The following is a 13,551-nucleotide window of genomic DNA, read 5'->3' on the forward strand; positions in this document are numbered from 1 at the left end:
CTTCCCGCGCCACTGCTTTCTGCACGCCACCGCATCTGAAAAGACACAAACACATGGGGGTAAGCGGTGGCCAGATTGTATTGTTCTTACCTGCCCACCACCCGTGCATCACTTATCTGGACGGTTGTCCTCAGTAGCAGTTTCCGCGAGTACCTGTGCCGACCTCCTTCATTAGCACCAGATCTGGGGGAAAGATAACAAAAAGAGTTAAGACAACACCTCAGTAGGCACGTGAACATATTACCCACAATCACGTGGAGGGGTGCCTATAACTACTATAAGGATAAATCCCAAGGCGGTTTGGGATGTCACAGCAGGCCTGGGCATCCAATTGACTCAGTGAAGAAACTGGCAAGCAGCCAAAGACTCCGTGAAGGAACTGGGGAATTAGCCCAAGACTCAGTGAAGGAACAGAGCAGGACTGGTACAGCCGAGTGAGGAAACTGGGCAGAAGCATCAACGAACCAGTGAAGAGACTGGGAGTGACATTTGGCGCAATACACCTTGGAGGTGCAACACACGAGCGTTCCGGATCCAATTCTTCCAGGCCACTCCTGCCTCTCTGACCACTGGGCGACTAACCCTGCAGTGGGCAGAGCGGAGGGAGTATTTTGGGCAACATCAGGAGACATCCACAAACTGGACCTGAACTCACCGACAGACCGTACCAGGCACTCCTGCAGGGCCCCAGAGGTAAGCGTTACAGGGCCGCTTTTTTCCATTGCACCCCGCAAGGGCGACTCCTTCCCAAGGAAAGGCCAGAGCTGGAGGAACCTTTCTGGTTCTCGCACCAGCACTGGTACCGAGGCTACTCAAGCTACCGGCCGCCAGGCCAAGGGGGTTATTAGATCCTTCCAGGGACAGTGCGGAGGGCCCGCAAGTTTCTTTTATCGGCAGCATTACCGGCGATGCGGCAGAGGGCAACATGTGTCAGGAACTGAGATCCACGTAGACTAGAATACCTCTGTTCCCAACTACCAGTCATAGAGATAATAATTAAACTCGCTGACCGATCGTTGAGGCCACAGGTGGTGGTAGGAACAGGAATCTCTGGAACCCGGATGACTGTAAGGAGAGAAGGCAGGTAAGAATATACACCAAAACGCCAATTTAACACCACAATTCCGAGAAATGGAAAAACAGTGTCCTACCAGTGTATGATAGCTGTTCCCTCCAGGAATCGAAAACCGGCTAATGTAAGGTACCCAGCAGCCTACTTACACTAGACAACCATGGGAGGCCACCATAATAATCGGGGAAAAAGGAGGGAAGTTGCAGCATGAAGGGAGGTTAGGGTAGGACCAGGAGCAAGAGGGGTTCCAGACAGGAGGCAATCCAAAGTTCAAGGACCAAATAGTTTCAAGAATCAAAAAAGGGAAATCCAAAGGCAGTCCAAGTTTCAGAATCCAAGGTCAGAGCAGTTCAAAGTATCCAAAAATGAAGACAGGCGCCAAATCCAACGGGCAGAATCCAATAGAAGTCCAAGAATCAAAAGCCAAGGTCCAAAAGAGCACATGAAACAGGAAAAAATGCCACACGCTGCAAGAAAACAGCTGAGAAGCGTAATGCAGCGTTTCTAGTATTGCTTTATACTTCCTGGTTAAGGTCACATGAGCGCGTGCACAGAGCGCGTGAGGAGACACATGACCGTAACCTGCTGTGTTGACTGGAGGCTGGGGAATCATGTGATGAGGAAGTATTCTGTGTCGGGGGATGGCTCCGCCCCCAAACACGCGACCGTAACCCTCGAGTTGCAGCAAGCCGGCACGGAACCTGCCAGGATCGGGCGGCCAGCGTCTCCATGCAAGCCCCCTCCAGGATTGTCCCGAACGCAAGTGTGACCTTGCGGGGAAGCGGGGCGGGGCAAGTGCGAGCCGAGGTGCCAGAGGTGAGTTCATGACAGTCTTCCCCCCCCCCCCAAGGGCCCACAACCCCGTGGGCAAGAAGGATTGTCGCAATGAAATCGGGAGACAAGGAGAGGGGCGTTCACTTGAGAAGCAGGTTCCCACGAGCGCTCCCCTGGTCCGTAGCCCACCCAATCCACCAGGTAGTAGAGACGACCCTTTTGGAGACAAGAGCCCAAGATGCAGTTAACCTCGTATTCATCTGAGGAACCCTGCACAGGACGAGCAGGAGGTAAGACAATGCGTGTAGAGGATGGACAGGGTTTCAAGAGGGAGGCATGAAACACAGGATGTATATGCCAGGCAGCAGGCAACGAGACACGGAAGGCCACCGTATTGACCACTTTGGAGATACGATAAGGCCCCACAAAATGTGGAAGGAGTTTCCTGCAGCCCGGAATTGGTAGATGTCTGGTGGATAACCAAACACGATCCCCTACAATATAGGAAGGGGCCGGTGCTCGTTTTTTGTCCGCTGCTAGGCGCATTGTTTCCTGCGATTCTCGGAGATGAACCAGAGTATGATTATGAACGTGTTTTAGTTCCTGTAAACAAGAGGAGACAGCAGGTGTTTGTGTAGGGGAAGGTGAGAGATCAGGGAAAGGCAAAATTCGAGGGTGTTGACTGTATAGAGAAAAGAAAGGGGAATAACCAGTGGAGGTGTGTGAGGCGTTATTATATGTAAACTCGGCAATGTGCAAAACTTGGTACCAGGATTGTTGGTGCTGTAGGGAAAGGCAACATAGGTATTGTTCCATGGTTTGGGTCACACGTTCCGTTTGCCCATCTGTTTCTGGGTGGTATGAGGAGGAAAACCTTGTGTCTATCCCTAGTAAGTGTGTGAGGGAATGCCAGAAACGGGAGGTGAACTGAGAACCCCGGTCTGTTGTTATAACTGAAGGTAAACCAAAAAGGGAAAATATAGAACAAAAAAACAAATTGGCAAGAACGGGTGCTTTAGGAATACTGTTGCACGGTATAAAACGGGCCATCTTGGTAAATGAATCTACGACCACCCATATGGTATCGAATCCTTTCACCCTAGGCATGTCCGTGACAAAATCCATAGTAATGGTATGCCAGGGTCGGAGAGGTAACGGAAGTGGTTGTAAAAGGCCAAGAGGACGCCCCTTCCGGTTTTTTGCACTGGGCGCAAACAGAACAAGTATTCACATAGGTAACGGTGTCTCTGCGCATGGACAGGCACCAGCACCAGCGTTGTAACAATGAAAGGGTGCGTTTCTGTCCTGAGTGACCATTAATGACTGCATCATGGGACCATTCTAGGGCTTGAGTAAGAGTATCAGGAGTAGGCAGATACAATTTGTTGACAAAAGGTAAGCCGTCATGCATAACAGCGCCCCATTCGTCTATCAATGTCGGATGTTCGGACGTCCACTGGCGTATGGAGGTTAACAGGTCAATGGAGGGAGTACAAAGACATATAACATGCTTGGGATCGAGCAGGGTTTCAGGAAAGACCGGAAGGGAAGACCCCCCCGGAAAGCGGGACAGAGCATCCGCCATTCCATGCATGACACCGGGGCAGTGTTTAATGACGAAGTCATAGGCAGAAAAAAACAAATACCATCTTACTTGGCGACTGTTCTTGCAGCGGAAGGAAGCCAAGTCTTGGAGGTTGCGATGGTTGGTATATATGGTTACATGATGTTTTGCCCCGAGGAGATGTCTCCGCACTTGAAGGGTGTCTTTTACTGCTAGTAACTCCTTCTCCGTCACAGTATAGTGACTCTCTGCAGAGGAGAATTTGCGGGAGTGATAGGCTACAGGGTGTAACAGACCCGTGTTGGTACAGACTTGGGACAAAACTGCACCTAAGGCATAAGAGGAGGCATCTGCTTCAATGATGTTTGGGCGTTCGGGATTTGGATGCTGCAATATGGGGGCCAAAGTGAAAGCTGTTTTAAGGGCAATAAAGGCCTCCTGTTGTGACGAGGTCCAAACAAATGGACAGCAAGGAATGGTAAGTTTGGTTAACGGAGCAACGATGGACGAAAACCCTGCTATAAACCGCCGATAAAAATTGGCGAAACCAACGAAAGATTGGAGTGTCTTTACAGTGGTAGGTACGGGCCAGTTTAGAACAACACTGATTTTAGCCTGATTCATGGACAAACCCCCAGGAGAGAGATGAAACCCCAAGAACTCCACCTCCTGTGCATGGAACACACTTCTCAGGTTTGGCATAGAGGGAATTTGAGCAAAGTCTGGTAAGGACTTCCCGGACATGTCCCACATGTTCCTTGAACGAAGAGGAAAAGACCAAAATGTCGTCTAAGTATACAACTACATAGGTATCTATGATGATATGGAATACGTCATCCATAAAGTGTTGAAATGTATCAGGGGCATTACAAAGCCCGAAGGGCATGACTGTATACTCAAACAACCCGTGGCGTGTACAAAAGGCTGTCTTCCACTCATCACCCTCTCTAATACGGATCTAATTATAGGCGCCCCGTAAGTCTAACTTCGTGAAGATCTTAGCGTGAGATAGACGATGAAGCAGAGGAGTGATGAGAGGAATCGGGTAGCGTTTTTTTATTGTGACCAGATTCAAACGCTGGTAGTCAATGCACGGACGTAAATCGCCCTCCCTTTTGGGGACAAAAAAAATGGGACTAGCGGCCGGAGATTTTGAGGGTCATATGTGGCCTACCCGGAGTGAGTGTAGCAGGTATTCTTTCAAGATCTGCTCCTCGGTTGGGGATAGAGAGTAAATGCGCCCACAGGATACCACTGCTCCCGGGACAAGGTCAATGGGACAATCATAAGTTCTGTGCGGGGTGAGATGTTCGGCACAGCCTTTATCGAAGACCTCCAGAAAGTCATGGTACTCCAAGGGTATGTTGGTAGTAATTGCGCCTATTAGATGACCCGAAGGTTCAAGGTCCATGGCTTGAGGTTCGTCCAAAGACAATTGTGCCAATGTCCCCAACACTTGAGATGGACGGGTGACTAGTACAACGGTTTTGGTATAGGCTTGTCCGTTCCCCTGTAGCTAGGGACGAGCCTTCTGAAAACCCATTGTCTTGGTCTTAGGACGCCTTGGGCATTCTTTCACGACGTGTCCACCCAACCCACAATAGAAGCATGCATTGGCCTGTCTCCTTCGTTCCCTTTCTGTGGCGGAGATTGGGCTGCGAATTCCCCCTATCTGCATGGGCTCACTAACTGAGGCGGGGGCGTGGGGTTGGTAGAAAACGAAAAAGATGTATCCTTTCAGCCCTTCGTTCCGTGCATCGAGCATCGACCTGAAGAGCTAGATCAACAAGATCGGGGTACTGAGCCGGCAAGGCGGAACCACAGCCAGGGAGTCCTTCATGCGATCATTGAGACCCTTATAGAATACCACAGCCTTCTTGTTTTCTGGCCAGGCTGTTTCAACAGATAGTTGATTAAATAGGGTGATGTATTCAATCAGGGTAGTCTTCCCTTGAGCTAATTCAAGGAGTTCCAAGTCACGGGTCTGTGCCTTATGTCGGGTATCAAATACTCGTGTCATTTCAGCAATTAACAAATCAAAATCATACAATACCGGGCTGTTACCTTCCAATAAAGAATTGGCCCAGGTAGCCGCTATGCCGCTCAGGTGTGACTTGAGTAAATGCTGCTTTAGTCGTCGAGTCTGAAAAGGCCTGAGGACGACAAATGAAGTGTAGCGTGCACTGATTAATAAACGTGCGAAACTTCCGGGGATCCCCTTGAAATTTTTCCAGGGCACCCAGCGGGAATGGGTTGTGTACAAAAACAGGAGCGGGTTGGGCAGCCTCGACGGCGGCACCAGGTGGAACAGGAGGTTCCTCCATATCAGGGTTAGGGGGCAAAGCCTGACGTTCATTCTGCATTATGCCTAGGCGTTGATGAATGGCCGCCATATCATCCCGTAATGTGGTTATGGCCTGAACCAGAGCAGTCACCGGGTCCCCAGCTGAGGTATCCATAGTCTAGTGGAAGGAGAGGCTTCTCAGTCTGTGAGGAACTGAGATCCACGTAGACTAGAATACCTCCGTCCCCAACTACCAGTCAGAGAGATGATAATTAAACTTGCTGACCGATCGTTGAGGCCACAGGTGGTGGTAGGAACAGGAATCGCTGGAACCCGGATGACTGTAAGGAAAGAAGGCAGGTAAGAATATACACCAAAACACCAACTTAACACCACAATTCCGAGAAATGGAAAAACATAAAGTGCCCTACCAGTGTATGATAGCTGTTCCCTCCAGGAATCGAAAACCGGCTAATGTAAGGTACCCAGGAGGCTACTTACACTAGACAACCATGGGAGGCCACCATAAGTATCGGGGGAAAAGGAGGGAAGTTGCAGCATGAAGGGAGGTTAGGGTACTACCAGGAGCAAGAGGGGTTCCAGACAGGAGGCAATCCGAAGTTCAAGGACCAAATAGTTTCAAGAATCAAAAAAGGGAAATCCAAAGGCAGTCCAAGTTTCAGAATCCAAGGTGAGAGCAGTTCAAAGTATCCAAAAATGAAGACAGGCGCCAAATCCAACGGGTAGCATCCAATAGAAGTCCAAGAATCAAAAGCCAAAGTCCAAAAATCCAAAAGAGCACAAGAAACAGGAACAAACGGCACATGCTGCAAGAAAACAGCTGAGAAGCGTAATGCGGCGTTTCTAGTATTGCTTTATACTTCCTGGTTAAGGTCACGTGAGCGCGTGGACAGAGCGCGTGAGGAGACACGTGACCGTAACCTGCTGTGTTGACTGGAGGCTGGGGAATCATGTGATGAAGTATTTTGTGTCGGGGGATGGCTCCACCCCCTATCACGCGACCGTAACCCTCGAGTTGCGGCAAGCCGCCACGGAACCTACCAGGATCGGGCGGCTAGCGTCTCCATGCAAGCCCCCTCCAGGATTGTCCCGAACGCAAGTGTGACCTCGCGGGGAAGCGGGGCGGGGCAAGTGCAAGCTGAGGTGCCAGAGGTGAGTTCATGACAACATGCCTACCAGGCCCCATCCTGAAGTGCAGGGTAGGTCTCATGCTCCACAAGAGTCCTGGAGGAGGCCGGGGCCCGGCGAGGCAAGCACCTCGACTTTGACACGTGGCATGCAGCTCAACAAGATGGCTGCCGGGCCAGGCAAAATGGCTGCTCGTGTGATACCGCCCCTTTGTGCGGACCAGGTGGGAGAACGAGTTTCAAGGGGGGACTGGTCTCAACCAGGTACATGGCCTACAGCTTATCCATCGGCATTGCAGAGCAGATTTACCCTGCAACCGGGTAGACGGAGTACACACCAACCCCAGCAGCCACCCGCTACCCTGTCATTACTACCTGCCACCCCACCGGCCTGTGAGGACTTATTATTATTATTATTTTTTTTTTTTAAAGTTCCTCACACTGAGATCTTCTCAGATAGGGGCCATCCTTCGGGATGTGATCACGGACATGCATCCTCCGGCCGCTCCGCCTGCGCCTATAGTCATTCATCCTATGGCTCCATCGCTGCAGGCCCCTGTGCAGCCTCCTTCGATTCTGGCTCCCCTGCCTCCCACAGTTCAGGTGGTTCCACACCAAACTCCACAGCAGCCACCGGCTTCAGTTCCTACACTGAAGCCCTAGTCACCCAGCACTCCTCCACCCTCTCCAGACCAACCGGATACCCTGGTGGACACTGATGAGGAGGAGGACCCAGACACTCGTCTTCAGCCAAGGCCTTCCATGAACGGCTTGCAGGTTTGGCAGAGTATTTGCGGCTTCCTCAACCCGAGATCGAACAACCAGAGGCGCGGGGGCCCTGGACGAGGGCCTCACTCTACGCCCAGCGGCTTCATGCAGAAGGATGTTGTTGCCTTGTTCCTTGTTATTGTTGATGCCTTGATCCTTAACAAATAAAACATCAGCAAAGTTCATAAATTATCTAAGCAGCATCAATTTCTTTTTCAAAACACAGAAAAGCATACAATGCCACAATGAATTTCACCCTGTTTCCCCACATGAGTCTGACCCAAAAAACTTGAAGTTCCAGTGAGCCCAAGTATCACCTGCCTCTCCAAGTCTACACAACCCAAAACAATGTGTTTTAGTGTTTCATCAACGGAATGCTGCAAACAGAACCTACAATGGGTATTTGTTAATGTCCTATCCCATTTGCTCCTCCACTCGAGAGTTGGAAAGTGATTGAAGCGGAAGCGCATGTAGACCTCACAAATTTTCAGACATGGAAAAAAGGAGACTTATTGGAGAATATCTCCTCTACTCCATCTAAAATCTGCATATTCCTTGAAGAGGGAACATTTAGGGAGCAAATTGAAAGTTTTGGCCCAATCTGTCACAAACCACTTCTTTTTCACCAATTTGGGAGTAACCGTCAGTTCTTCCACTGATGAGCCTACCAAATACAGTGTCTTACACATTTTTTCCTTAGTCTTTGATTTTGACTGCCGACTGTATGGTGGACGTGTCACCCAGATGTTGGTAGATTGAGTTTTTCAAAGGATTAAGAAACTTGCCGTACTCTGCCACAGGACCCTATCTGCTAAGGAAACTAATCCCAGCTCGTGCCTTATCACCACATTTGGCATAGAGTTCGCCAAACCCAAGGTTTTTTCCACAATTGACCCTGTTGTATGTTAAGGTATTGCCCATATCCAAAGGAACGATGTCTAACTCATACATTATTTTCGGTTCAGCCTTCTGGAGGTAAAATCAGATCAAAGGGAGAAGGGAGTATCGGCACAGCTAAGAATAAACTCTCTTCATTTGGCCAAGAAGAGGAGTGAATCCTCCCTTCAAAAACACTTTCCAATACTCCCTAGAGTAGATGTTGTTCAAGTTATACCCAGGGTATCTGTGATTGGACTCTTTCCAAATGATACAAGCCCGCCCTCCAAGCGAAGGCCTTGGGACGCCGTTTCGCTGAGATGATGATTACCTTTGATTTTTGTTCATTCACCATCAAGTTATTAACAGTGTATTAACAGCGTATTAGTGGAAGAGGGTAAGCTTCCTATGGAGACCAATCAGGGTCTTGGCAAATGAAATGCAAGCCAGTCCAGTATCAGAGAACCCATCTTTACTGGAAAAGTGACCCCTGATTCCCAACAGTGATCAAGTCTGAGATGTAAAGATTGAACAGGGTGGGGGCCAAGACACAGCCCTGCCGAACTCCCACAAAAGTGGGGACAGGCTCGGAAGCGGCCCCCTCCCTGGTCAACCTAGCCCTCAGCAGGGTTAATGAACGCCCTGAGGCTCGGTTAACGCCAAGTAGGGCAAATCAATTGGATAATTATAGCCTGGGGTAAACATGGTTTGACTTGCAATATTGGTTGAAATTGGAAGCCAGCCTTTGTTATGAGGGGAGCCGCTCAGAAGAGGGCATATTTATGGAACACCAAGCATATTTGGGCGTCCTGGATGAAAACTGAGAAGTCGGTAAGAAGGCTGTGGGGGTGAAAAAGAAACACCTGGCATTCAGACACTTATAGCTGGCCAAAAGATGACTGACTTCTTTCCATCTACAGGGACGAGCACAGAGTGGCTGTAGTGGACATTTAGATTGCCAATATTAATGATCACAGCCTTCTGGAATCACAGGTTTACAGTATTTGAATACTATAAATGGCACCAATGAGTATGATGACCATCCAATGGTAGCTCGATTGCTTCTATGCATGAAAACCTGTGCTCCGGAATGCCCACCCTGCTCACTGAACGTCTGTCCTCGACAAACATTTCTGAAGTTCAAAATTCGAAGGCTAGATCTTAAGTCCCTTTACATCATTCACTGAAAGACGTGGCCGACAACATTAAATTGACCTTGCCAACCATTTCAGCACTAAACTGTTATTAGCGTATTTGTGGAACCCTATGACAACATATGGGATGAGGTGAGAGCTCATACTCTTATGTTGAGCTAAATTAAAGTGCACCTGGAGGATTTTGACAGTGCCAAGTTTAAGTACTTGGAAGGAAAATAGCATGGACCCAAGAACTCCAAATCAGATCAGGACTGTTACAAAGCCAACATCTATGCAAACGAGAAAGGGCAAACTCATCGGAGCATGGTCCAAGCTTGGTGTCTCCTGTTGAGAGGGTATCTAATAACATAATTACATTGGAATCTTGCCGTGCAGGGCGAGAAAGTGGGCAAATGAGCGTAAAAACCAATTTAGAGGTGGTATGAGTAGTGAAAATGTCTAAGCAATCTACATAACACTGAGGCAGCCGGCTTCACCGGGCAAACCAACGGTCCAGGATTTGCAGCAGGCTTCTCTTCCAAGTTCTTATTTGGATTCCTTCGTCCAGTGGTGGACTCTGCCTTCCAAGCAAAAGAGCTTGCCTTTTATGCAAGTTTTTCCCATTCATTCGCAGTCTAGCTGTCAATCACACAACATTTTGGCTGTCCTCCAAGGACAGCCAGCCAGCCAATCACCTTTGGGTGCATTCCTGTAGATCACACTCTAGAAAGCAGTTTATTACAGCCTGCATTGTAGAAAAATGCCGGCTGCTACCCAAAATCTATGTTTTAGCAAAGGGACGCCATGCAAGGTCTAGTCCTTTAGGAGGCTTGCTAGAGGCAGGGACAAGAAGTAGACTGCTACCCATCTGTCTGCTCCTTTAGGTGCTGCTTTCCTGGGAAGATGCTTTTCTGACCTTTAGACAGGCTGCAACATTCGGGTCCATGCTTCAGACTATGTCAAGGAGTGTGTCCTATATTGGAAAGCGGTTACAGTCTGGACTTTTCCCACAGATTGCCCACCACAGCATTGAAGACTGTAGCTTTATCAGAAAGAGGTACTCCTACAGATAAAGGAAATGGCTCATAAAGGGGCCATAGTCGGAGTACCTGAAGACTAGCACTTTATCTGGTGTTACTCGTTATAAAAATGGAAGGAAGGGAAATTGATGTCCATTCTAGATCTGAGGAAGTACATGATGAAAGGTTCAGCATGATAATTACCCCAAATCCAAATGGTCCTGTTGGGTAAACTGGATGGTGTTCTTTAACCTTAAGTTTGCCAGCTCTGGTAACGTTCATGAAGAGGCAGCCGGCATTAGCAATTTAAGCTTTTGCACTTTGGAAGTGTCCTGGAAGTAACTGAGAATTGTGTGAGAGGTTGGCCTACTTATCTATTTCCTAGAACTGAAACTTTCCAGTCACAACGGCAGGGAAAGACTAGTAGTCCTCATGGATGATACAAAGATGCTGGACTATGTGAGCAAGTGCTAGGAAGCTCAAACTGTATGGCTGTTGCCACATGCCAAGGATATTTAAGTGCAGGTATTCCATCCACACAAAGAGAAACGTCCGTGCGGGAACGGTCAGCAAGCTCCACCAGACTGTAATGGATTATGTTTTTGAGATTTGTGAACCTCCACAAGTTGACAATTTGCAACCAAGTTGACAATTTGTGACCCTGTTCTGGAAGTGCAGCAGTTTTCGGATCCAGAGAGAGAATGCCTGTAAGGGTGGGCTCATGCAACCCAGAGGTAAAGCTGGTTTGGAGAAAGAAGTAAAGAACAGCAATGATGGGTAAAGTGAGATTGTTGGAATCTGCTATGATGTTGGGCCTAAATGCAACTGAACACTTGATATGATATGGCATTTATAACGCGCCTATACACGAGTGTTTCAAGGCGTGACGAGGCAAGGGGTGGGGGAACAGGGGGAAGACAGACAATGATCTTACTAGACCAGGTGTCATTGAGATCGCGCAAGTGTAGCGGAAGGGGAAAAGTGTGGGTGGGGGAGTGCAGTACATTGGGATTGATAATAAAAAAATAAATAGAATAAACAGCAATAAATAAAAGTGCGGCCAGCTGGTGGCAAGTGCAAGGGTAAGTGCAGACATCAGGTGTCCAGTGCAGGTAAGGGCTGTGAGGATGAAGAAAACAGTCTCCAAGAGTGGGGGTTGCCAGGGAGGCAGTGCAGGTGTGCAACTGGCGGGGGAGGGGACCTGGGCCAGAGATCAGAGGCTAGCCAGGTAACCAGTGCAGTTTCAGTTCAGCCAGAAGTTCAGCAGGGGAGAGGAGGAGAGAAGGCAGAAGCAAAAAGAAAAGTGAAAAGTTGGTGCAGTGTGAACTAGTGAAGATGCCTCGAGAGAGGGTACATTGGAAACGGTTTGCTGACTAGGAATGATAGGGGAGTGGTAAATTGAAAATGGCAATCCTGTGACAACTGGCCAAAATGGAAAACTGGAAATGTACTAAGCAGATTTCCTGGAAATTATGGCTAATTTGACTTTATTTATATTAATAGCTAGTTTCAAATATACAGACATAAATAAACCGAAGGAACATATTCATTCATCAAAGTATTTGCCACCTTCTAGTGGCATTGCTGCTTGGATTAAATTGTTTTTCATGTAACAAACCTGCCTACCTTCCTGGAGCCAGGGCAGCCAGCGTTGGGCTGATGGAAGAAGTCTAAGTACTTAGACAGGTGAGTGTCCATTAACATGAACTGCTCTTATCCTCTCGCTTCCCATGATACCATATACCCCAGCTTTTGAGACTGATGAGGATAGTGGAAGGGTTGGTTGGAAATGCACGATCTCTAGAGATGTGTTGGATACTCTTTCTCCCATAACCTCTCCATGCAAGGGGTTATTTAAGACATTGCAATCATTTGCAAATAAGAAATGTCTTTCTGTTTAATATTTAAATCCACCTTCCTGTCTCAGTAATATCCTGGCTCTCCCCTTTTTGGATTGCTGGAGGACTAGGTAGCAAAACTTCAGTTTGTGTGTTTGACCAATAGGAATAGTCTGTTGCTTTTTCTTTGGTTTATTTCATCCTGTCCCTTTGACACAGTTGGGTAAAATATTACATTGATATAAATAGGTACCATATGGTCTATTGTAAGATTAGTAAAGAGTGAAACTTGTTCCTAACTTCTTACTGGTTTAATTTATCCGGAACTTGATTGTTTTTCCCAACAGGAGTGCATCAGAGCCTTGGGACGAAACAAACCTCACACTCCATTCCGTGCAAGTAAACTTACGCAAGTCCTCAGGGATTCATTCATTGGTGAAAATTCTCGCACTTGTATGGTAAGTTTATTTGTTAATAATAAATCATATTTATACCACTGTTCCTAAATGGAGACTTATTTTGATCTTTGTAATTACATTCCAGTTAGTACAAATTGGACCTGTGCCCCAGTCCTATCTTATAATTATGATTAACTATTTCAGTATCCTTTTAAGAGTTTAATTATGCTGGTTATTTTTTGTTTTGGCTATTAAATAGCATTCTAGCTCCACCTGCAAGCCAAAATTATTGGCATAAGAGGTCAGGTAGGCCATACAACCTATTGGTGTTTGGCTTTTTATCCACCTATTGAATGCGCATAACCAGGCTGTTCCTTATGGCCATTCTCACCCACCACTTGCCCATTTCTGTCGTAAAAGAATTCCCCATGTTCATTGAATTCATATGTTTCACTGTTTTATTGCAGATTTAAACACTTCTTGGTGTTTATTATTTTCTTCTACTGAAGAATCAGAGACACTGAGGATTCATGGTGTTTGGTAATAAACATTTATTCAAATCAAAGCTGTTGGAAAAGGCCTCGCTATTCTTAATCTAGGAGGTATTTGCCTACCTCAACCAAAAACTGAGCTCTGTCCTTTTGTCAATCTGGCCAAAATAAAATATTTCCTAT

The 13,551-nt window shown here is 47.5% G+C and overlaps 1 protein-coding gene across 4 annotated transcripts in view; it reads left to right on the forward strand.

Moving 5' to 3' along the window:
* Positions 1-13,551, forward strand: part of KIF2A (kinesin family member 2A) — a 1,079,703-nt gene that overhangs the window by 789,156 nt on the left and 276,996 nt on the right. For all 4 annotated transcript variants that reach the window (XM_069627337.1, XM_069627336.1, XM_069627334.1 and 1 more), the window contains exon 15: positions 12,827-12,937. In XM_069627337.1, coding sequence (XP_069483438.1) covers positions 12,827-12,937 — 111 coding nt within the window. The remainder of the gene's footprint in view (positions 1-12,826; positions 12,938-13,551) is intronic.

This window comes from Ambystoma mexicanum, chromosome 6p, assembly GCF_040938575.1.
Source record: "Ambystoma mexicanum isolate Mex_15411 chromosome 6p, UKY_AmexF1_1, whole genome shotgun sequence".
Taxonomy (NCBI): Eukaryota; Metazoa; Chordata; class Amphibia; order Caudata; family Ambystomatidae; genus Ambystoma; species Ambystoma mexicanum.